General features: G+C 39.8%; 1 protein-coding gene across 1 annotated transcript; it reads right to left on the bottom strand.

Annotated features, from left to right (window-relative positions):
- Nucleotides 1–891: 891 nt before the first annotated feature.
- ocstamp (osteoclast stimulatory transmembrane protein) lies at nt 892–19,987 on the bottom strand. The gene is made up of 3 exons (XM_028811933.2): nt 19,933–19,987; nt 7,412–8,423; nt 892–1,442 (listed from the first exon to the last, which is right to left on the bottom strand). The coding sequence occupies exons 1-3, from the start codon at nt 19,965–19,967 to the stop codon at nt 1,212–1,214; spliced, it is 1,278 nt and encodes a 425-aa protein (XP_028667766.2). The 5' UTR covers nt 19,968–19,987; the 3' UTR covers nt 892–1,211.
- Between the last annotated feature and the right edge of the window lie 6,333 nt (nt 19,988–26,320).

The raw sequence follows: 26,320 nt of genomic DNA, 5'->3' as shown, positions 1-26,320 counted from the left end.
AGGTCCAAAATGTAATACAAAAGAATTCAGGAACAGACCAGTATTCAACAAAGCCAGAAAATCAATAAGAAGACAAAGATAACACATAATGACTACTCTGAGGTCAATGTACCACTGAGCTGAACTTCCTGCACTCTGACCAAAAGAGCCAGGGGGCGGTTCAGGGATGGTAATGTCAGGGTGGCCCCACCTCCTGGGGGTACCACCCACAAAACACAAGGTACATAGGATAACATAGTTTTACACATAGAAATGTGATACATAAATGGAACACTATTAATATAAATTGAATAATTACACTTTAGACTAGACCAGCAAGAAATCAAAAAGAAATACAAACGTAGGTCAGGGAACCCAGTCTGGCAGACGCATAACAGTGATGATTCATGTCCAGCTCCACGGTGAAGTAAGGGTTCTTGTAACATCTTTCCTTGCGTCTCTAGAGAAAGTTAGAGTGTGTTTTCCTTTACTCGCCATTGCAGCTCAGATAGGCGATTGACATTTAGATCGACTAGCAAACTAATGATGAGAATTCTCTTCAGGTAAGCATCCTGAAAGGATTAGCATTCACCGGTGAATGACATGCTGTCACATGTGAGGGGCATTGTGGTGTCAGCAGACTACAGTGAAGGACCAACAATGCTCGATTCATGAGGTGGGTGAGTTACAATTAGAAGCTTACAGTAAGGTGGACATGCATTGGCACATCCATGGTAGGCGACACAGAATAAAGGACACATCGTAGTGCAGAACCAATTGGTCGGCTTGAGAAGGAAGCCAATGATCCAAAAAGGCCTTCAATGAAAAGACAATCCAGTAGACATTATTGTTTTTTTTTTCAAGGACAGCACAGTAAATCAGTGATACTCCATCTGTAAAAATTGCACATCTTAGGAATTGATGGCAAGGTAAGAGCATGAGACAAATAACACAGAGGACAACTCCTGTGCTGATCGATCAGTTTCTTCACTCAGTCATTTTGTGCTTTACTGCATATTGTACCTTTTAGTAAAGGATGAATAGAACAGCATCACCTTCAGGCTTTCATACTGGATATGTCCAGAAACACAAAACCCAGCCATTTGTGTGAACTCATAAAAGAAGATCTGTGACTCTTGTCTTCTAAGACACAAACAGGAACAGGAATGCATTTTCTTTCTCCCAGCTGCATTATTCATTTTGCCTTACTGGAGTTCACTTTTTTTTTCTTTTCATGTGAAAAATGAAGCAACAATTTTATTATGCAAGCGTGAAATGAAAACTTCCAATGTTGTAACAAGAATAGCAATGATGTAGAGGAGGACAAGGAGCACAGGAACAGTAGCGTCGGGCTCTGATGGGCTTACTATACAGCTCGGGGATGTGACAGTGAAGTTCCAAGTGATTGACTTCATGTTGGTGGTAGGTGACAAGTGGATAATCATTGGTATTGATATTTGTTCCTGGAGGGGGTACAATAAATAGATTTAAATGAACAGCTCACTTTGTCTACTTGCTCATTATAACCATTTGCTGTTCTTTTCCTGAATTCTCACACTTCCCTTTTCATGTGCGGGGCACTGGGGTGCAGCTACTAATAGTGCCCATTTCTGGCCTGAAAAGATGGATGATTAGTGCACTCCGCATCCCCTATTGTGCATCTGTTTTCTTAACCAACTTATTCCATTATAGAAGAGCCAATCCTAAGACAACAACCTCAGGTTCAAGACAGGAAGCCACTCTGAACTGAATGCCAGTCCCTCATAGAGCACAGTGAAACACTTCACTTGTAGGTCAATTCAGAGACATCGATTAACTAACACACAAATGTTACGGACATGGAGAAAATTCAAGCCTCCAGAGAAAAACCCACATGGATATATGGAGAATGTGCAAACTCCACACGGATAATGGCCAGTCTAACAATGGAATCCAGGTAGTTACAGCTATGAGGTAGCAGAAGTAATTCCTGCACTACCAGACTTAGATCTAGATGTCTGGTTTGATTCAGAATTTGTGTTGCACTGAAAATGTTTGTCTTCTCAGCAGCTTTTGTCATGATGTGTATATGGATCAAATTTCTATATTGGCCATTTGGTGGTCTGGATAGCACATTGAGTAAGTCTGTTGTAAAAAGGATTATACAGTAAATTGAAATGGTTAATTCTGTCTATCTATCCATCCATCTTTTAATTCATTTCAGGGTCATGAGTGGCTGGACCCTATTCTACTAGCATTCTGCCAGCTCTCATTCTCAATGTGCTCCTATATTTTTGTTGTTTTGTTTTGATAGAATTTTTCCAGTGTTTTTCATCTACGTCCATCTATCAATTTTCAAACCCTCTTCATCCACTTCAAGATTGCAGAGCTAAAGCCTATCTAGCAGCATTGGACTCAAAGTGAGAACCAGTTCTGGAATTCTCACCAGACCACTGCAGCACATTCACTCACACGAGGTCAATTTATAGTCACTAATTAACCTAAAGTACGTACAGCTTTGGGACATGTGGGTAAAACTCACACAGACAAAGGGAAAGCATGCAGATTCAACACAGGCAGTGACTAGAACAGGATTTGAGGAGCTTTGAGGCTGCAGCAGGCATTCCTTAACACCATCTAGAGATCCTTTAGGGGAAGAGCAATTGCAGTTTTTGTTACATTGAATATTATGATATATTATATTATATCAACCATATGTTCTGGAGTGCATGGAGCTTCCTAGAATTATATGGATTACTCATTGCTGAGGTCTTTACTGTTTATCTATATATATAAAATCCCTGTGTGCATCCAGGTGTCCGTGTGTGGGTGTCTTCTGGTGAAGTGCGCATGCGCGGGGCACGGTGCGATGCGCGATATTACTGTCAGAGAAAGTTAGAGGCGTTTTACGGAAATACAAACCAGTATTACTGCGAGAGGAAATTAAAGGTACATGATACAGTGACGCATATTACAGCCACATACAAGCCAGTATTACTGTCAGAGGAGATTAAAGGCATATTACCGACGGGCACGCCTGTATTACCGCCAGAGAAAATTAAAGGTATATTACGGACGTACAAGCCAGCGGACGTACAAGCCAGCGGACGTACAAGACGGTATCCTTCAATAAGGGCGCGCACAAAAAGGCGAGCCTCAAAAGGGCGACCTCAATTGGGCGCAGCGAATAAAGGTGCGCGTAAATAAAGATCTGCACCTTTGTTGCTCTTCACATATTCCAGAGCCATTTGAACTAAATTATCTACAAACACCTTTATTCGCCGTGCTCAATTGAGGTCGCCCTTTTGAAGCTCGCCTTTTTGTGCGCGCCCTTATTGAATAGAGCCATACAAGACAGTATTACTGTCACAGAAAATTAAAGACACACAATACACGGCGGCAGCCCACGAAGAACGGTCAGCTCAGCAAGTAAACATCAACAAAAGAAAGGCTGAAAGAAAGAAAAATACGACCAACAAAAAGAATGAGGTCAAAGTCCCTTGCCATTTAATATAGACTGTTCCTACTAATGTTTATGCATTACTGTTCTAGCGCCCGTTATTGTAACAGGCTAAATGACTAGTTCTTAAATAAACAGTTAAATTAGTTAAGTATTAGTAAATAAATTGGACTACAGGGGTCTCAGAATGTTACATTACTGTCTTTTTAAAATATCTAATCTGAGACTATGTGACTTTAATGAATTTTACATAAGTACTGTATATACAAAAGAGTAGGATAAATCTGAATAATTGAATGCCAGTGGACACTTGAAATCCAATGCATGTAAAGACGGAATGACTGAGGTTGGAGAAAGGTTTCAAGTCATTCACAATGGTCAGGTCCAATGAATATCACTGAAAGCAGACTAGTTAATTTTTACTTGTATTTATCTGGTCCAAAACTGTAAAATATTGCTTTAAGAAGCCATTCTGTATAATCGGACAGAGGCTAAAAAGGGTAGCTACAGTTCATCCATCTGTTTAATGGACACAGTTAACTCTAAGGGACGGTCACAAAGATTACACCAACTTTGAGCACAACCAAGGGGTGAAGTATGTGGGGTCCTAGAGAGTAATTAATTCTTTGGACCACCTTTAAGCTTGAAAATCAAAATTGCAAGGGGTTCTGAAAATAAATTTTTAAAAGATATCTACGCTATATATATAAAATCCTAAGCCTAAAAGTGCAACAATTTTATGAGACGTTTTTATGTCACTTTTTTGTCACACTTTAAATCGGGCTTATTGTAAAACCTACATACACTATATATGTTTGGTATCATTCTTTTCAGAGTTTATCGAACTTTAATGTGATGTTGTTAGATTTTCAGATTCTTATTCTGTTTTTAAATTATAAACTAAAAAATATCAAAAACTCACGTCCCACGAGACGAGACTTTATTCCAAGAGATTTAACCACGCCCAGGGCTGGAAATAAAAGTCAAAAAGTAGGACAGCTGCTGTACAGGCTTTTAAATGTTCGAAGCGATGCACGAGATGCAGATTACATGGCACGGCAGCAGCAAAAAAAACTGCATTTGTTTCCCATTATATCACCGATTAAGAGGAGGTTTCAGAGGAGTGAACACATCTCTTTGGGATGAGTTCAACCCCCCTCTTCACAGCATGAGCGGCAGAGATACGAAGTGGCTGGCATGTAGTGCAGGCCGGTGGGGTTGGCGGGCGAAGTGAGCGGGGGGCGAACCCCATATAAATAATAATTTTTCTTTTGTACATTTACAGATTCAGCGTTGGGCTGGCACCCTGCCCAAGGTTTGTTCCTGACTTGCGCCCTGTGCTGGCTGGGATTGGCTCCAGCAGACACCCGTGACCCTGTGTTAGGATATAGCAAGTTGGAGAATAACTGACTGACTGACTGACTGACATTTACAGATTTTACTAATATTCTGGCCTCAACTGGGGGTTGGGCACCAAAGGTGAGTTATAAATTGCTCAATCCTCTTTGCTAAGTTCCCAAGAAAATATTGAAGCAGCCAGTAGCACCTCATCATATACAGAAGTCTGGTGGAGCCAGACACTTGAGTGGCAGCAGACCAGCCAGCAGGGAAAATGAAGATGAATCATGAAAAAGGGGGGTATAGAAAAAAAGTGTACACATGAGTCCCACATAGCCATTAGTTTTTTTTCCCTTGATAACAGGGATGGTGAAAAGTGTGATTGTGGATAGAGAGAAGAAATAGAGACTGATGTTCATGTTGCAGAGACTCTTAAAATGTCCTGCTCCTGGCCCCAGTGCTCTTGGTTAACTGTAGTCCAGCTGCAAAACTGGTCTGTTGCAGTGTGGAAAATTTGCAATAACCTCATCCACATGATGAAATAGCCATTTTAGTGGCACATAGCATCTAAGTATAAAATAATAGACGTGGACAGATTTGTTGGTAACATTGCAGCTCATTAAAAAAGTGCTGTATGCCTCCTGAAAAGTGATGAAATGGAAAGGAATTGTCCCATGTACACCTGCATGCCTTTAATATGTAAGTGAGTAAAGCAAAGTAAGTGTGAAAAGAGATAAAGTATTGCTCATTCTACAAAGATATTCTAAAATGGCCTGGACACATTTTTTGGTACCCCTAGAAAAGATCAAATCTAATTGGATTAGAGTGATTTTTGAAACTAGCTGTTGTCTTTAATTAGTATCACAATCAGTCATTCAGACTATTTGGAAAAAGTTGTCACTCTGCTGTTAGGGTATCACACTGAACATGGACCAGAGATAGTAAAGAGTTGTCTAAGGAGAACAGAAAGAAAATTATACACAAACATGTTAAATGCAAAGGCAATAAGACTATCTCCAAGAAACGTGACATTCCTGTGGCAACAGTTGCAAACATTATTAAGAAGTTTAAGGTCCATCGGGCTTTAGCCAACCTCATTAAACATGGCTGCAGGAGAAATATCTACCCCAGAATGGGCAGAAGGATAGTGAGAATGTTAGAGAAAAAGCCAAGGACAACTTCCAAAGAGATACAAGCTAAACTCCAAGGTAAAGGTTCATTAGTGTCTTATCGTACCATCTCTCACTTTTTGAGTGAAGTTGGGCTCAGTGGAAGAAGATTTGGGAGTACTCCACTGTTGAAAGAAAAAATATAAAAAAGCCAGACGGGAATTTGCTGAAATGTATACTGATAAGTCACATTGTTTCTGAGAGAATGTCCTAGACAAAACTAGAACTTTTTGAAAAGTTACCCCAGCTTTATATCTAAAGACGAAAAAATGAAGTTTTCAAAGAAAGGAACATCATACCTACTGTGGAATATGGAGGAGGCTTGGTTTGTTTCAGGGCTGCTTTGCTGAATCTAGCATGGGGGTGCCTTGAGTCTGTGCAGGGAACAATGAAATTTCAAGACAATCAAGACATTCTGGAGCAAAACGTACTGCCCGGTGTCAAAAAGGTCTGCCTCAGTCACAGGTCATTGGATCCTCCAACAGGATCTGAAAGTACCTAAGAATGGCTAAGAACAACACCTTGGGCTATTGTGAAGTGACCTTCTAGGAGCCCTGATTTGAATCCTATCAAACATCTATGGAAAGACCTGAAACACACAGTCAGGAGATGGCCCTCTTCAAACCTGACACAGTTGGAGCAGTTTGCTCAGGAAGATTGGGCCAGACTACCTGTGGACAGGTGCACAAGTCTCATTAAGAGCTACAGGAACAACTTGTTTGCAGTGATTACCTCTAAAGGAGGTAACATAATATTAGGTTATGGGTCCCATCATTTTCTGCCCATGCCATTTCCATCTTTGTTATTCTTTGAAATATTGAGTTGAACCAAAACTTTAAAGCAGAGTCCAATTTTTGTTAAGTACATAATAAACAATGATGGGTGCCAATTGTTAGTTTCAAGCTATTTCAGAGAGAATCGTGGGTTCTTCTTTTTTGTGGAATGGTACCAACAAATTTTTCCAGGTCTATATAAATGAAAAATGGGTTGTTCTATCTAATGCTGATCAGAAGCACAAGGTGGCATGGATTTAGTTGACAGATTGCATATTCATGTAACATGCAGTTCATCTATTTAAGATCTATATGTTTTAATGGAAAGCAGTTATTGATTATTCCATATTACAAGAGTGACAACTTAGTGTTCATCCAACACTTGAGTATTAAAGGGAACTCTGCTTACCATGGGGTATTTCACACACTGGGCACAACCCAGGACAGGTGACTTCTCTATTACAGGATGTGCACAATCTCACACTTTCTCAGGCCTCCTCAAACAACCTCAGATTCTTTACAATAATATGGTATCCAAATATTTTCACTGCTCCTCCTAAGCCCCCAAGCTAATCCATGGCCCCTTGTACTCACAGCCCCACCCCAATTTGGAGATTCAACTAATGGATAGCATTGCTGTCATCTATTATGGCAGTTCTGTCACTGCTTTGTTGCAGACTCTCACATCAGTGATTCTTTTCTTTGGCTCTTACCTTTAGCGCCACAGTCAATGTCACAGGAAGACTTGGAAAGTCAGACATCACATGTGTAATAACAGCGGTGACATGGTAGATAATATGATCCATGATAACAACACAGGTCACCGGCAGGAAACTTAAGGCGATAGTTGCGGCTGTGGTCAGAACATTGAAGGCTTGCTGTGGAGAGACTTTGCAGCACCATGCCTTTCTGGGTTTGTCTGGTTCGAGACTGATGGCTATTCTGCTCACTCTACCTTCATTTTCTAGATGTTTTTTCTCATGCAGGTAATTCTTCAGGAAGAAGGATGTTTTAATGAATGGGTAAAATGCAAAAAAGACTGAGAAGACACGTTTGGCATTCAAGCTGACTTTTTGAAAAAGCAACTTGGCCAAAGAGATGTCCTGTCCAATCTTTTCACCCACGTTGTGAACTTTCTCACCCACTGCTGTGAGATTAATGGAGGAGACAATGTCAGCATAAGAGAAACGTGTTTTGAACAGGTTTGTCGACATCATTTTTGTTAAATCATTATTTATCTTGTGTATTTCATTTCTGAGAACTTCTGTGGAATTCATGAGGCTCTCGCTGTAGGTAAGGGAGTTGCATTTCAGTAGATACAACAGTCCACTGATGTTGGCTGCAATGACAGACACCACTTTCAGCACTATCAGCATTAGTAAGGCTGACTTTATGGATTGATAGCAGTGCTTGGTGCCAAGAGTCGGTATCATCAGTGTAAAGACACAGCGGAAAGGATGAATAACAAGCAAAAGTAGGAAGAGCAGGGAGCCACAGACCCCTGTGATGATGCCAGCTACCTGGTGATCTATCTGTAAACTGTTGAGCATCCAGATGAGCAACATGCCACTGGTCAAGAGGGCAGTGGTGATGCAAAGTAGCAGGAGCACCATTAAATCCAAAGGGCTCTGAGGCCTTGACTGACAGTACACCAGCCACAGATACCGCAAGTATTGTTTTTCTTTAGGAAGACATTTTTTGGCTGCTATAGACAGGGCTGGAAATCTGAAAAGGAGATGAGATTTAAAGTTTAGATAAGAACAACTTAGAACAAACAATCGATAAACAGATATGAAAAGTAGTATATGCAAGATAGATAGATAGAGATGAAGGGCAATATATCATAGGACTGGGGTGCTAAGATTCACACCACTTATGGTTGCTTATTTAATTTATATGGAGACGCCAGGACACAGACAGCCTGCTTTGACACACATACCCTTCTCACAAAGACACACCACACTGAGATAAAAAAACGACAAATGAACATATTAAATGAGCCATTAATAAAATATCTATACAAAATATGCAAAAAGAAACCACAAACCCCAAGAACCACATCAAGACACTCTCAAAACAAAAGTCCAGTTTACCTGATGATGTCTGAAGTTTGAAAGTGATGATTTGGAAACTTTGTCCTACTGTAAAACTTCAAATGTCTGTGACCTAGGGAGTATTCTCCATGCAATAGTCACTTCAAACTGACAAACCAAACACTCCAAGGATAAAGTACATGCATCTTGGTTCAAACCGAAATCCCTAAGGTCAATTAAATAGAACTGTAAATGCAAAATTGAAAACTGTAATGCTGCAGCCTTCTTGAACAAATGTAAAAAGAACTCTCCTCTGTAAACCGGGTATACATTTAAATCTTGCATCTTACCAAGCATCTTCCTGGTGGTCCCTGTGCAGCAGGCTGAAACAGTCAGAAGCAGTCAGGAGGTGAGGTGATCCCACCATATAATGGGAATTTGAGTCCCTTCAGATGGTGCATCTACATTATGACCAACAGGGATGTTCATATACAAGTCCTGAACTCAGAAAAGAATTTGCATACTTTGAGTTCCAATTTAACAGGAAAATTAAGGTACAGTATGTACTGTAAATGAAGGTACAATGGGAGGATGATGTATTACAGTATCACAATTATTACGCCTAAGTGGGAGGAGGCAGAATTTTTAATGGAAGGGAACCAGAAGTTAAGATGTAGTTTTTAACCTATCAATGTTTGTTACCAGAATTTCAATCCTATTTTTTTAAGGCAAAACGAAAAGCTGAAATCATAGTCAAAAAGATGTTGCCGATGATCGGTACACTAAAGACAAATTAAAGAAATGCACTTTCTAGCACTTAGGGTTTACTCCAGTCGCAGATGACCAGGAAGTGCATGATGCCAACCTTTAAGGTGTCACACTAGTAACATTGTGTGTTGTGCACTCCAAAACTATAGCAACAGGAAATAAAATGGTACGCAAAATGACAGTGCCCATAAATAATATTAATAACAGCTCTGCAGTAACACCTCAAATATTTTAACATTCTTAACACATTCATTGACTGCTGGACCATTTATTACCAAGATTCTGCAATATAGTTCCATGCATATATGATAAATAATGAACTTTATCAAAATTCGTAAAAAATGTAAAGACATATATTAGAAAGCAATGGTTTTACTATCAATAGTAACTCTGTCAAAATCTAAACAAAAAAACTATGAATTATTTTATTTGAACCATCAATAACACTAAAAGTCTCCAATTGAATGAGAGTCCCAGAAGCATGGCACCTTGCAGAGTTCAGGCTTAGAAGCTCATGTGCTATAAATGTAATACATTTCTTTGCACTGTCCACACTTGTTGCACACAACACATCTGGTAGTTGGTGATTGTTTGTGCTCATTGAATGTCAGAATGTCCAAGTAGTGCTGTCCTGACAGTGTGACATGTCAGATAGCTTCTGATGAAGAAATGCCTTTGAAGCAGCTATCCATATAAGTGTCAGAGCACATAGGTTCCACATCATCCAATTGATTGTCACTGTCATTATCATCAAAATATTCATTACGCAAAAAAAACAATTGTTTCAAAATATCTTTTTTTTTAATTTTATTTAGTTCCGGGCAGCACATTGGGCCCCAAGGATCGCCATCAAGCTCAGTCAGCAGCAGCAGCCTTGGTTTCATCCCATACCAAGTTGACTGCATGAACTTCATTGAAAAAGGTACACCAGCAGGCTTGCATTGGTCACCCTTGCTTCCATTTCCTATGCACTGGTGTCCACAGCATGGCCACTTTTGGTAGGCATTTTGGGGCAGGCTGAGAATGTGGCCCATAAACCAAAACTGGCTTTCAGTGACAATATCAGCTAGAGGGTGAATGGAGGTTTGATGATATACAGTAATCCCTCCTCCATCGTGGGGGTTGCGTTCCAGACCTCCCCGCGAAAGGTGAAAATCCGCGAAGTAGAAACCATATGTTTATATGGTTATTTTTATATTGTCATGCTTGGGTCACAGATTTGCGCAGAAACACAGGAGGTTGTAGAGAGACAGGAACGTTATTCAAACACTGCAAACAAACATTTGTCTCTTTTTCAAAAGTTTAAACTGTGCTCCATGACAAGACAGAGATGACAGTTCCGTCTCACAATTAAAAGAATGCAAACATATCTTCCTCTTCAAAGGAGTGCGCGTCAGGAGCAGAGAATGTCAGAGAGAGAGAGAAAAGCAAACAAATCAATAGGGCTGATTGGCTTTTAAGTATGCGAAGCACCGCGGCACAAAGCTGTTGAAGGCGGCAGCTCACACCCCCTCCGTCAGGAGCAGAGAAAGAGAGAGAGAGAGAGAGAGAGAGAGAGAGAGAGAGAGAGAGAGAGAGAGAGAGAGAGAGAGACAGAGAAAAACAAACAACTGAAAATCAATACGTGCCCTTTGAGCTTTTAAGTATGCGAAGCACCGTGCAGCATGTCGCTTCACGAAGCAGCTGCACAGAAGGGAGCAACGTGAAGATAATCTTTCAGCATTTTTAGACGAGCGTTAGTATCGTCTAGGTGTGCGAACAGCCCCCCTGCTCAATCCCCCTACGTCAGGATCACAGAAAGTCAGCGCAAGAGAGAGAGAGAGAGAGAGAAGTAAGTTGGGTAGCTTCTCAGCCATCTGCCAATAGCGTCCCTTGTATGAAATCAACTGGCAAACCAACTGAGGAAGCATGTACCAGAAATTAAAAGACCCATTGTCCGCAGAAATCCGTGAACCAGCAAAAAATCTGCGATATATATTTAAATATGCTTGCATATAAAATCCGCGATAGAGTGAAGCCGCGAAAGGCGAAGCGCGATATAGCGAGGGATTACTGTACTTCATATCTGACATGGTCACTGTATGAGATATGAAGGATACGTCGGAGGCACCATTTCTGAAACACATTCAGGCGTTTGATGTTTCCACGGCATAAATAGCGGTAGGTATTACAATCGAATTCAGAAGGCAAATTTTAGTTGGTAGGGAGATGCTGTTGGATTTCTAGAAAGGCCCCAAGTGATGCATAAAAGCCATCGCCTTTCCAATCCGACATAGGGTGTTTTGAATGGATTTACGATCTGTCACCACAGTGCTACTAAGGTAGGTGAAGTGATCAATTCCTCGAGATGTTTTTAACCAATGTAGACGGGGGTACGAACGTTGGAGTACCCTACACGTATAATCTTGCTTTTCAATGCACAGATTTGCAACCCAACTTTTGCCTTTTGCCATTTCATGCTTCAACGCTGCTGTGTACCCACTGAGCACTCGATGAGTGGCTCCAAGCAAGGCGATATCCTCAGCAATGTCCACTCAGCATAAATGGGTTAGGAAGATGGATGGATGCTTATAATGTCTGTTCAGTTCTCATCACTCGATTGCCTGCTATGCACCTGATAAATATTTTCTCTCACTGATGCACATACACTTTATTACCAGCGACGGTAAGCAAAATCTTTGTGAAATAATAAAATAGGCTTCAGTATAGTGTAAAAATATAAATGATTATATGATTTTTCACAGCTGTTATTTTATACTTGTCTACAGCACAGAGACAGCACTTCACAATTGGGCATCAAATAAATTGTCAATAATGGAAATCAGCAATGACTTTCTGATGTGATTCCAGACCCCTGCCCCTAAAGGGTGCCGTGGAGGAAGACAAGCAGCAACAGAAGTGCATAGCTGGTGTCCTTTTAAGATGGCTGCAGAACAATGGTCTGCTTTTAGCTTTTTTTCCTTCTTAAAAGTGACATGGATACACTGACCTTATCCCACATGACTTGTCATATTATTGTGATAGATAGATAGATAGATAGATAGATAGATAGATAGATAGATAGATAGATAGATAGATAGATAGATAGATAGATAGATAGATAGATAGATAGATAGATAGATAGATATGTGACTTTTTATAAGCTTTTATTGATTGATACATTGAAATACTGTATGTGTAAAGCTGCATGATAAGTAAGGTAGATAGACAGAATAAGCACTAAAGTAGATAGAATTTCTAAAAGAATACATACTCATATGCATTCAAGGCAGTCACTAATATTAAAACACCCAGCACACAATTACTTGAATCAACACAGATACAACAAAACTAATAAATTGAGTTAAAGAAATGTTAAGCAGGTGAGTGGACTGTGGTTTTATTTGAAATTTTGAAATTTCAAAAGTCACATAATGTTCCAAGCCAAACTGACCTTGTTATGTTGTAGTCAGAGTTTATTTACAAAATTGAAAGGCACATTTTATAAAGCCATTAAAGATAGATTTCTGTGACCCCATCATAGATGGCAGATCACCTTTTAGATTCAAATAAATTCAATGACAAATTAAACTAAACTGAAATTTGTTCTCTTTCACGTCATTGTGACGCATACTCTAGCTTATCTATGTAAAAGCTGAAACCCGTGTGACATGGCCTCACTCCTAAGGCCACACAAGTGGGGGTGAAGGCTGGATTAGGACCAGTTGAGCACTATTACTGGGCAACACTCATTATCTTAATGCTGACATTTCAGAAAGTTTATGTTATTTACCAGCACTTACACAAATTCTGACCATACTCTGTTGAATGAATTCATCCGTACCCCTGGAGCTCTGTTACTTAGAGTCAGTTCCTTAGTGACTGGCTCAAGGGCAGAAGAAAAATTAACTGCAAAGAGTTTAACAAAGAAGGACAGAAGTAACATCAAACAAAACTGAATTAAAACAAAGTAATCACAAAACCAGAAATATTCACTAAGGAAAGGCACAGCAGAGCCTTAGGTCAATAAAAAGTACAGATCTAAATGCAAGTAACTTAAGGAACAGTGATGAGCAAAATGCTAAGAATGCTAAACTCCATGTCTCTGTGCCACAAGCAACAAAAACACAGATGGAATGAAAACAGGGCAGCAAAGTGGTGCAGGGGTAGCACTGCTGAATCGCAATTAGAAGACCTGGGTTCACTTCCTGGGTCCTCCCTACGTGGAGTTTGCATGTTCTCCCCGTGTCTGCGTGGGTTTCCTCCGGGTGCTCCAGTTTCCTCCCACCGTCCAAAAACATGCAAGTTAGGTGCATTGGCGATCCTAAATTGTCCTTGGTGTGTGGGTGTGTGTGTATGTGTGCCCTAGGGTGGGCTGGCGCCCTGCCTGGGGTTTGTTTCCTGCCTTGCGCCCTGTGTTGGCTGGGATTGGCTCCAGCAGACCCCCGTGACCCTGTAGTTAGGATATAGTGGGTAATGGATGGATGGATGGATGGGTGGATGGATGGATGGATGGATGGATGGATGGAATGAAAACAACAAACAAAATACAACAAATGTCTACAAGGTAGCAATTAGTACAAAAATATTACTTTACTAGCCGACGCCCGCCGTAGCATACAGCGGTGTAAGAATAGAAACGGAAAACGGTGAGAAAGGAATTCAAAAATCAAGAAGAAATAAATACTTCTTGAAAGACATGTGAAAGTGATAAATAAATCAGGCTTTCCGAATTTATGTATTGTAGCGGGGCCACATAGTGTTTAAATGTCAGTTCTGAGTGCGTCTCGTTTCATTGTCTCGTTTACTGTTTGTGCATCAGTTTATGCCGTCCCCGTAAAAAGGGGACGGATGATGGAAGGAGACCACAGCCACAAACCTGGAAAACACCTGTTTACAATCATTCAATCACAGCCGTCACAGGATTATTTAAGCCAGCAGGAGGAGAAGGAAGGGGGAGGAGATTTTTCATTCACGACCACGAACCAACGGTACCAGTTATTGTCCACATCGCGCTTGCCAATCAAGTTTGTTTTTCCATCTGCCGGATTTATTTCAAGGACTTCACCACGAAAGACCCCGGGGTAGGACTTAATCATCCACCATACACACGAGGATTCATGGTGAGGCTGTTCCATTTTTTCCGGGGAGATTCAAACAACTCAATATCACTAATTCAGTCATCCGCTTTCAGGACAGTTTCATTATTACCGGACTCACGTTCTCATTCATTTTTAGTTTATCATTCATTGTTGTTTTCGTGTTGTGTGTTTATTTGTTACAGGGACAAGGGAGGATTTTTGTTGTATATATTTATATATATTTGGTGGTGTTTTGTTATTGCTGGGGTGGAGGGATATTTGTATTTATATATGTTTCTATTTTTTGCATGTCTTGTTTTACTTAATACATATAATCTGTTTAATTTTACATCCTGTTTTTGTGCTCATATTTTTCACCGTCGATTGTGGGGGGAAAAGTTTAATTGGTAAGAAGTACGGCTTGATAGTTAGATTATTTCTCAGTTAATTATCCAGGCCACTGGTCTTGGAGGTGTAGCTGCCGGCTGGGTAAAAGGGGTCGGCCGTTACAGTATTATGGCCATGGTATCCTGATAGTTTTGTTGCATGTACCTTGGACTTCCTGGAAATGTGGACGGTAATATGATCATTTTGCCTACACGAAAGTTGTTATTTTCAGCGTTTGCTTGCAATGCATCTGATAGTTCAACGTGCAGATCTTGTTGATGTAATCTGAGACAGTTGAAACATGCGCCCTCTGTTTTAACATACGCATCTACGACGTACTGTTGGAATAGTTTGCCGCTGGAGTGCAAAATACTAAATGTATTCCTCATTGTTAATCTGTACGCGTAAAATTGGCATTGAGTAAGCCTTATTCGCTTGGCGGTTCTTTTATCGGGAACATGTTGTAAATCTTTGTGCCAGCCAATGTCTCCGTAAGGGAATAAAAGTGGGTAAACCATAGGATCGCAATTCATATTGAGCGTGGAAATCTGTTTACAGGAGTTGCCTATGGGATAGATGCAAATGTCCCTTTCGGCAGGCGTTTCGCTATCTTCACCGACGAAAATTGCTGCAACATCGGTGTGACATGTCGGGGCATTGTATCGTCGTGAATCCTGCTTAAGGGTTTCCTTGAAAACCATTCGTACAGATGCTGTTGGATTGGACTGAGCGATGTCATGCATGTGTTTGTATGATTTAACGAAGGGGTTGATGGTTCTGAGCATGGAATCTAGCTGGAGAAGTACATTTTCACTGCATGCAGAATTTGCTTTATTTTGTAAGCATACTTCAGTAGTTTGCGCTGTGTCAAAAACATACAACTGTCCATATCCTGGAGAGGTAGTGTTAGCGTATAGTGGAGAGTTTGGTGATAAATTTGCCTGTGTATTTTAAAACAGTATGGTCCGTGGCCAGGAGGGTGAGTTATTTGTGCACCCATGGAAGCAAACACTAGAGAAGGGTTGTATTCTCTAATGTGTTCACGATAATTGTTAGCTTCTGATGTTTGCTGTGTAAGAAGCTGTTGTAAAGCCCCCGCAAGGGTGGTAAAGCTACTTTACCATTGTGGCAGTGATCTGTGGGTGCCGCCAGGGTGTGCTGCAGCTGAGATAGAAGGTGCTGAGCCTTGGAGAGCAGCTCTTCCACCACACCCAGAAGTGCTGCCGGAAGAAGGTCAATGAGCACCTGGAGCACTTCTGGGTGACCTATATAAGGGGCCAGCAAGCAGAATTCTGAGAACTAGAGATGGGAGGATGATGATGATGATGATGATGATGAAGATGAAGCAGGAGGAGTGGAGGAGAAAAGAAAAGGACTGAAAGATAAAGAGAAAATAAGAAAGTAAAGTAAAAAAGGTGTGTGTTTGGGCTGTTGGGGCCATTGCAAATGAAATTCACATGTGCTTTTTGGACTTCTGCCTCTAGCGTCTGTCTGTGTTTGGTTAGCGCGTTATAGTGCCATTTATCATCCACAATGAGTAGAAACATAAAAAATGATGGAGAATGAGAGCAAATTCAGTTATAAGACCTTTTGTGCAGGACTGGTTACAATCATTGGAAGACCATAAATAGATAAAACTGAATATATAAAAGTTTCAAAAGGAAAGCTTTACATCATTTTCGGTAGAATTGGATGACTTCTATTAAAGATGAGCAGCAGCAGAAGTGAAACAAATTTTTAAATCTTTATGCTGGATAGGCTCCTGGTCTCCCTGAACCCTGCTCTGGATAAGTGGGAATGGAAAATTGACGGATGGATGATGGAATTAGACAAATGTGTATGGAGAAGTTAGCATGAGTTGGGGGTGACTTTAATTTCCAAGAACTTAAGTCCAGTTGGCCTTCAGAGGTAGGAGCTATAAGACAAATGAGTTGCCAGAGATTAATTGATTAATTTTTAAATGAGCTTTTCAAAGCACTGACTGGAGACTTGAAGACCTGTCTTGATCAGATACCCAACATTGAATGATACTACCAACAGAAAGTAGGGACCAGAGTATGGAGAACAGCTGTAGACTTCCACTTCACATGGCCTTATTACAGATGAGTAACGGTGGCATATCGCTACTTTGTATAATTCTGCAGACTGGGGTTCAAATGTAGGTTTAACAGTTGTCTGTGCACAATCTTTACATTCATGACCTGGTTTTTCTCCAGGTTCTTTAGTTTTCCTCCAAACTCCCAAGTTCAAGCACATTAAGCTAATCGTTTACTGCATATCACCCCGCTATGGATGCATGACCTGTAATGGACGAGTGGGTTGGATCCTGGTATGTGCTCATGCTGTTGATCTAAACAGGACTAAGCAGACCCAATAACTGCTGGATGGATAACCTCGTATTCCTGTTAACATAAAGTGTTAAGGTGACACAGTAGGAACAAGCATGTAGGTTATTATTTATTTATTATTTATTGCAGCTGGATGGCTGTTTGGCTTTGGCTTTTCTTTGGTTAATGTCCAAATTGGACATTGAATTTACCATTTAAAATACTAGAGACATACAAACCAGGGATTCTTCCATTTTACCCCGCTATGCCTTTAATTCTCTTTTAAGCTACACAAATGTATGAAAATGTTGTTATTTTTGAAGTATGGTAATGTGTTTATTTTTTTATTAAGTGTGTTAAACTATTTAGTTTCAATTTGCATTCATTGTTCGGTTATAAACTTACAGTTATGACACAGCTGAACTTTCATTATGTGTTGGAATACTTTAAAGTTTCAAAAGACTTTTTGTTATTATTTTTTCTATCTCAGTGCTTGCAGCAAGTTCATGAAATATCGAAGTTTGGTGTTCTCATAAAAAGTGGCTTTAATGTTTGACTATCAAGTTCGATGGCATTAAATTTTAATGAACTATCCTTCTTTGAGGTGACCATCATTCAGCTGAGGTGGCTTAACAGCGCCTGGCATCCACAAGTGAAATGGAAGAATGAAAAAATACCATAGCAAACACTAGCCTGTCATCATCAGTTAAAGATGAAGATGAAAGCCACCTGTCAGGAAAGCAAAACAGAACACAATGGGAAGAAAAAAATGAATGAAATGTAACCGCAGACTTCGAACGAAAAATCACAAAAAACTCAAAATCATCTTGGAGCTTGATAGCAAGCTTCCAAGAGTTGCAGCCAACATGAAAGACGGAGGCCTTGATATGAGCTAAGAAAGCAGAAAGTAAATAAGATGAAAAAAATAAAAGAATGGCAAAATGTGAAAGCAATACACCAGTGAAGAAAAAGAGCAAAAGTCAAGAGAAGGGTCCAGTTTGCTCTCAAAAAGGAATGACTCATTCCATTGGAGCAATACAGCAGAAACATTATGAAATAATAGATCACAGAAATAAAAAAAGAAAAAAGAAAAACATAGAGATGGAGGTCTGAGATGTAAAACATAAGGGAGCACTGGAGTAGTTTTAAAGTGAATATTGAAGAATTTAGACAGATTAAAGAGAGAAAATATCTGTAATTATACTCCAATTGTGAATACTGATGTGGTTGCATTACCAAAGTTTGAGAATTGCCAGACTTACTACATATAAAAACTGAAAGATGAGGAAAAATTAAACCCAATTAAATCCTGATATCCAGGTCATTTGTTTATTTCCCATAACACAGACTGAACTCTATTTGTAAAGCATCCTGGAACCACTCCATCACAGTCCATCACAGGATGTGCTCACTCCTGGCCAGTCAGGAGTATATAGCCACAACATTAAAAGCCAACTGCTTTATATTGTTTAGGTTCACCTCAACCTGTCAAAATATGGGCTCCACAAGACCTCTGAAGGAGTCCTGTGGTAGCTGGCACCAAGACGTTAACAGCAGTTCCTGTAAGGCCTGTAAGCTGTGAGGTGGGGCCTCTATGGTTTGGACTTGTTTTTCCAGCACAACCCACAGATGTTCAATCAGATTAAGATCTGTGGACTTTGGAAGCCAAGTCAGCACCTTGAATTCTTTGTCATGTTCATCCAACCATTCCTGAACAATTTTTGCAATGTTTCAGTGCACATTAGCCTGCTGTAAGAGGCCACTGCCTTCAGGGAAAACTGCTGCCGTGAAAAGGTGTATGTGGTCTGCAACAATTTTTAGGTATGTGACAAACTAACATCCACATGAAAGTCAGGACCCAAGGTTTCCCAGTAGATCACTGCCCAGAACATCACACTGCCTCAGCTGGCTTGCATTCTTCCCACAGTGCATCCTGCTGCCATCTCTTCTTCATATAAATGATGCACATATATGTGAAAACATGAGCAGTGCAGACACACAGAGAGTAGTGGCACTACACTAGACAGGTAAACGGAACAGGCAGACGGGCAAACGAGCTGACAGGACAGATAATAAAAATCTGTCTATCTATGGTTAAAACACTGGTGGTGGACATTCCAACTATTAACCTAAGAAAAAAGGCATATTTCCTCTCCCAACCAGTGTTTGACAGTCACACAAAGATCTAATCAACACACATCACATCATCTGCATTAGGCAAAGTTTAATTTTGATTTTTGATTGACAGGAAGTGATTATCAAATTTTTAGCAAGCTGTCAAAGAAAAGGCTCAATAGAAAAATCATACAAAATAATCTAAACAGTGCCCAAATAATTTTAGCACAACAAACACATTCATACACAACAGCTTGATCAAACTGATGAACCCATCACCAAAACCAAAGAATTTTCCATTTGAGTCATATAATCATTTTTTTTCTGGTCCATTGATAAAATCAGTGAATCAGAGTCAAATAATCGATAAAGAATAAAATAGAAGAGAAAAGAAACTTAGATAGATAGATAGATAGATAGATAGATAGATAGATAGATAGATAGATAGATAGATAGATAGATAGATAGATAGATAGATAGATAGATAGATAGATAGATAGATAGATAGATAGATAGATAGATAGATTTAAGAATCATTTCTTACTGTGCTATTTTAGGACGGCTGCTCATCCTCTCCATATTTCCTGCTTTCTTGTGTGAGTTTGTTAAAGGAAATTGTTAAGTGGTGTGCAGCCTTTTATCAGGTGATTCTTTGTCAAAGGGAATACGTGTATGTTTGGGGTGGAGCCATTAGTTATCATCTTCATTTTGGTTATATAATGTTCCTGTTTCTGATTAACAACACTTGCTGGAACACAAATTCTTAAAACTCTTCTCGATCTGTTTCTGGGCTTGTATTATCTTTTCTTGTATTTTGTTAAATGATCCCTGATGACAGGTCCCCTTTATTAATGATTAAACCTAAACCTGCTTATTCATGTGTTATAAACCAAAACAATTTTGTTTGTAAAGTTCTATCAGTGGTATCTTAAAGGTCAAGAAATGTTTTTACATCTTTAATTGTTAATTTTATTATGGCACAACTGGAAATAGTGCAATAAAAAACCATTACGATTAGGCTGAATTAAACCTCTGACACTGCAGATGTTAACAGATAGATGATTGTAACATTGCACAATTCTTCCCAAGGACACCAGCAGACAACACTGAAAACCCACAACTGCAAGTCATCATCAGCCAGCGCCTGTCCGAGCCGCGTGGTTTATCAGTCAGTGGAATCCTGAACGGACCATCCCTTGTGTCTTAAAAGCATTGTGGTCTCTGGGTTGTTTATTCTATGACTGTTCAGACTATTTATTTCTCATTATTTTGTTTAAATGAGTTTGTGCTCTTAAATGGGCTGGCACCTCGACCAGGGCTTTCAGAATTGGGGACACTGAACTGGATAAATGGATCAGAAAATTCCTGAATGTATGTATGGAGGAATAGAAGGCTGTTATCAGCAATTTTTAAATTGTCAAATGTGTATGTGGCAGGTGGCGCTTGCTTTTCTAATTGGTGGTGACGTGTGTGGGTATAGCTTATAATATACAGTACACTGTAAGTGACTGAGGCAACAGCTCACCTCAAAAACCATAGCATAATGCTCTCAAAGTCTCTTAATTTAATTCAGGGTGATGTAGGCTGGGGCCTATCCCAGCAGAAATGGGTGCAAGACATGACACAGTCCTAAAAATGGTACCGATTCAATGCATGGCCCCTCATACATATACATATACATATTGCCAGTTAACCCAAACTGCGTGCCTTTATGATTGTGGAAGGAAAACCTTGCACATGTGGCCAAACACAGAACTCTAGGTCTGTGAAGTAGCCGTACTAACCACTGCACCACCTGAAATCATAAGACACCAAGGATAAAAGTGACCGGTATTAAAATTTAACAGGGGAGTTTATTTAAAACAACTACAGGACTCCAGCCATTCACTGTTGAAAACAAGTGGACTGCACACTGCCAAAGGCACAGTTCTGTTAGTAGTTGGTTCTGTAAAAATGTAAAGACATACGCAGGGCATTAGAGGACATTTTCAGGATTACAAGGCTTGAGTGCACTGGCTTCAGTAAATATTAAGAGTGGCACAGACGTATGTTGTCTTATACACAATCAAACTCTTTATTCAGGAGCAAGGGTGGACCAAATCCTTTACAGTGTGGCACTCTGTTGGGACCATTTAAATCCACAATCCGACCCTGGTGGGACAGCAGCACGGCAGTTATCTCTGCTGCCTCAAGTATCCCAACATCCAAATCCTGTACCCTGCTACAGTTTGAGTAGGGTTTTGGTTTTTACTTCCTTTGTTCCACCGGGCACTCTGGTGTGCCTTCCACACCCACTAAATGTGCACGTTAGCTTAAGTGGCACCTTTAAACAGTAGCCCTGTGTTTAGGTGGGAAATAATGGACCATGCTATAGACTGGCACAGTGCCTTGCTTTAGTTCCTATCTTGCTTACAATGCGGCTCAGATAAATTACTGCCACTGACACTCTAAATTGCATTATGGGAGTCTGGCAATGTTTTCCGTCTGTCCATTATCAGTGTCCATTTTTGTCAATTTAAGGTTTGGAAGAGCAGGACAATAAGGCAGGGACTAACCCTTGAAGAGCACCAATAAATTGCAAGGTATATGTAAAATTTTCTCATGTACACTAGGGGCACAAATTAGAACTTAAGACTCTTAAAGCTAGGCCGGCATGGTGGCGCAGTGGTAGGGTTTGTGTCCTGGGTCCTCCCTGTGTGGAGTTTGCATGTTCTCCCTGTGTTTGTGTGGGTTTCATCCAGGTGATCCAGATTTCTCTCGGATCTGAAGACATGTAGGTTAGGAGGATTAGCATTTCCTGAACTGGTCCTAGTGTGTGGTAGACATGTGTCTGAGGATGTCTGGGATTGTCCTGCGATGGGCTGATGCCCTGTCCAGGTTTTGTTTCTTTCTTGTGCCCTATGCTGTCTGGGATAGACTCCAGCAGACCCCTGTGACCCTGTTCAGCACTAAGCAGGTTAGAAAATGATTGACTGACCTTCAGAACTACTTAATCCAATTTATATTTGCAGTGGAAGCCTGAGCCTTTCCAGGTGGCATTAGTCACAAAGCAGGAACCAATCCTGACTGGGACAGCCAGCCCATCATTTGTGCAAAATATTCACATGCACACTTGGGCGGCCAAAGTAGAAATGAATGAGAGCCAAACACAATGCAAGTAGGGATAACAAAGGTAAGATAAGACTGTTTGTACTCTCATGGAGGTCCCTGTGGACTCCCCTTGTGTCTACATTCGTTCTTTTGTTTCTTTTTTTTTAGAAATTCTGTTTCTTCACACATTTCAGTTACTTTACTTTCACCCTGTGAGTTGTTTGCAATGCTCTGGGTTGATTCCTGCCTTCTCCTTGACAATACCAACTTGGGCTTTGGCTTTCTGACACTGAACTGGATTGAGCAAGTTTGAAAATCTTTAAATAAAGCTGGGCATTCAGATCTGAAGGCAAAATAAAGAGACCCTTATAAACCAACCTTGGGAGAGGGTCTCAAAAAAGGAATGCACAAGCTCAATGATCGTTTATGTGGAACTGTACCATGTACTGTGGGAGCCTGAACCTAATCTTGCTGTTTTCAAAAGCACTTTATTGATTGTAGACAATACTGCATTCTGGGAAGGCGCCTTATAATATTAAGATTTATTGCAACCATAGTGCTTCTCACAAGGGATTTCTAAATCTATTAATAAAATTGCTTTTCAGTAGGCTTCTTTTGGTTCAGTTTTACTCACGTATGCCTTCATTCAGTTTACTCATCTCCCCTTAAAGAAGACCGACTAGCAGCACTAGTTATAATTTACAAACACATAATAATTAAATGTAATGGCAAGCACAATTTCGATCAATTTTCAGAAATTGTTTTTTCCAATACTTGGTCACCAGAGTCAATCAAAATCAAACATCAGTAAGTTTTTAAGCTCTGCATCATGTAACTTGAATGAGGTAGCAGGTAACATCAATCCATTTCTGTTAGTATTTGGTGTAAGCGGTCTACTTAGATATTTCATTATGACAGTCTCACAACTGAGGATGCACACTGAGAACTTTTGAATAGTTTTGCAAATAATCCACAGCTCTCATTTCAGATTTGATTGGCTTAGTGGTTCATGCAGATACCTTGGAGCTCCAGGTATTGGGTTCAAAATCCAAGTACTGTAACTGATTGTGTATACAAGTCTGCATATTTTCAATGTGTCTGCTTCACAAGGTTTCCGCGTTCTTTTCACATTTCATAAATTTGCAACTCACGTGTCCACTGTGACCAAGTGTGTCCTTCACTGGATGGTTGCCCCATTCTGCCCTTTTCACAGTTCTACTGAAACATGTTGGGATACACGGAAATTGTGAATGTTTACATTGGGAAGGAGGGGTGCTTTATGATTTAGGAATACACCTTGAATTGTACACTGGCGACATGCTGTGTATTGATAAGCACACGCAAAACAGTGAGGACCCTATAAACCTATGCATATATTTGGGTAGCACAGTGCTTAGCATGCCAAATTGAACCTTGCACCCAGTTATTGCCCCTTCTTCCCATGTCTCTGCCGGCTTTCCGCTCCTCATTCCAAAGATATGCATGTTAGGTTGACAGGAGACTCTAAAACGGCCCAGTGTGAGTGTGTTCATGAGTGGGCTTTGTGACTGATTGATGCCCTGTCCAGGAAGGTTTCCTGCCTTGCACCCAGTGTTGCCATGACCATGAAATGGATTGATGAAGTTTGAAATGACTACCTGACTGGTTCATATGCAGCGTTATGTCTGATGTGAAAAAAAGTGTTTTAAAAATACAGGAAAAGATCGAAGGGAAACCTGGGACGGATCAGTGGTTTTGAATAGGGAGATGAAGGCTAACATTTTCATTTTATTCTTCCATTCATTAATTATCAGAATTGTACTTGTCCATTTAAGTGTCACGGTCATCAGAGCTAATCCTGGCAGTTTCAGATGTTAGGCAGGAACCAACCCAAGGTGGGGATCAAGTACATTGTTTGCCTCATTTGTATGTAACCTTCCAGTCAATTCTGCAGGTCCAATTTAGTAAAAAGTTTAGGTAACGCTCTCAAATGGGCATTGGTCTCAAGGGTAGTAGGTTAAGAGTTTAAGAAATGCTTTGTTTACTGTTTAGGTGACTTGCAAAGCACCAATGACACTCCAGATTAGTGGTGAACAGCAATGAGTCACTTAATGTTACATAACAAAGGATTAGCTAAGACTTAATGCTAAATACAGCAAGAAAAAGTGACTAATAGATATGCTATAGCAAGCCTTGAAGCCAAAAGATCATTACTGGATTTTTTTTTAATTTATTTTAATTTTCCATTTTAAAAATGGATTTGTGAACCAGCATGATTTTTTTCTGTTTTTGTATTACATTCTTCGCTAAAGAGCTTGGAGCATTCCAACACACTTGTTGGTAGAAAACCGCAACAGAAATGTTCAAAACCATTAACTGTTTTTACAAATAAGAAACAATTTCATGTTAAATCCGAAATTAGATTTTAAGATAAACTAGTTTAGCCTAAGCAAGAGAAAGCTACAAGAAAAATAATCAAAGGTCTTTCAGCTAGCAATTACCATAGTCATTAAGAAACAGCAGATAAGGGGAACTGTAAGAGTCAAGACAAGATCTGGAAGACCAAGAAAACTGTCAGACAGAACAGCTTGTATACTGTGCAGAATGGCAATGCAAAACCCCCACAAGGCTGCAAGGGACCTGCAGGCAGGTTTAACTGAGAAAGGCGTAGTGGAGCACTGCTCTGTTGTGTTGTGTTACTTACATGGATATTGCCTTCGTGGAAAAGCTGAGATAGGAGACCTTACCTATGATATCATCACGAAATACGACATCTTAAGTATACAAACCAAAACGTTAATAAAACAGAGGTATTTTAGAACCTAGTGCTGTGGACAAACAAAGTTAAAATCAAACTCTTTGGCCACAACCACGAATGGTTTATTTAGAGAAAAAAGAAGAAAAGAACACCTTGACAACTTCTAAGTAATGGAGTGGATCTAAAGTGTTTGTGGCAGCTAATGGCATGGAAAACATTGTGCAAGTACAGGCAAGAATATATTCTACTGAATATCAATAAATCCTTGACAGTCTCTCAGGAAACTGAAAGAAAACAGATGGCTTCTACAATTAGTCAACAATTCAAAACACACTTAGAAGTCGACGATGAAGTGTCTCCAGAAACATAAGGTGAAGGTTTTAAAATGGCCCTCACAGTCCCCAGACTTGAACATAATTTAAAATCTGTGAGTAGATCTTAAATGTGCTGTGTCATACATGCAAGATGGCACAAACATATCATAGATGGCTGAAAGAGATTTGCAAGGAAGATCAAGGAAATAATTCTGAAACATATATATCTACTCTCTATATATAAAATCCTAAGCCTAAAAGCGCAACGATTTTGTGCAAAGATTTTATGTGACATTTTTTGTCACGTTTTTTTGTCATGCTTATTTTAAAACCTACACACACACACATATATATATTATATATATGTATATATATTATATATATATATATATATATATATATATATATATATATATATATATATATATATATATATAGATATTTGGTATCATTCTTTTCAGAATTTATCGAACTTTAATGTGATGTTGTTAGATTTTCAGATTCTTATTCCGTTTTTTAAATTATAAACTAAAAAATATCAAGAACTCACATCCTGCGAGACAAGACTTAACTAACAGTGCCAAGAGATTTAACCATGCGCGGGACCGGAAATGAATGACAAAGAGTGGGACAGCTACTGTACAGGCTTTTAAATGTTCGATGCACCACGCAAGATGCAGATCATGTGGCAGCAGCAGGAGCAAGCCAGTGGCTGATTGAGCAAGAGGAGGTAAAAAATAAAAACTGCATTTATTTCCCATTGTATCACCGTTTAACAGGGGGTTTTAGAG

This window comes from Erpetoichthys calabaricus, chromosome 10 (assembly GCF_900747795.2).
Source record: "Erpetoichthys calabaricus chromosome 10, fErpCal1.3, whole genome shotgun sequence".
In the NCBI taxonomy this organism is placed as follows: Eukaryota; Metazoa; Chordata; class Cladistia; order Polypteriformes; family Polypteridae; genus Erpetoichthys; species Erpetoichthys calabaricus.
This window is presented reverse-complemented; position numbering and strand designations above follow the sequence as displayed.

Bases quoted from the DNA above. Each gene is read 5' to 3' on its own strand.
- ocstamp (XM_028811933.2), bottom strand. From the start codon at position 19,967: ATGGAGAGGATGAGCAGCCGTCCTAAAATAGCACA. The intron at 8,424-19,932 runs GTAAGAAATGAT...TCTCCTTTTCAG, and splicing joins AGCCGTCCTAAAATAGCACA to ATTTCCAGCCCTGTCTATAG. The intron at 1,443-7,411 runs GTAAGAGCCAAA...TACCCCCTCCAG, and splicing joins CATTGACTGTGGCGCTAAAG to GAACAAATATCAATACCAAT.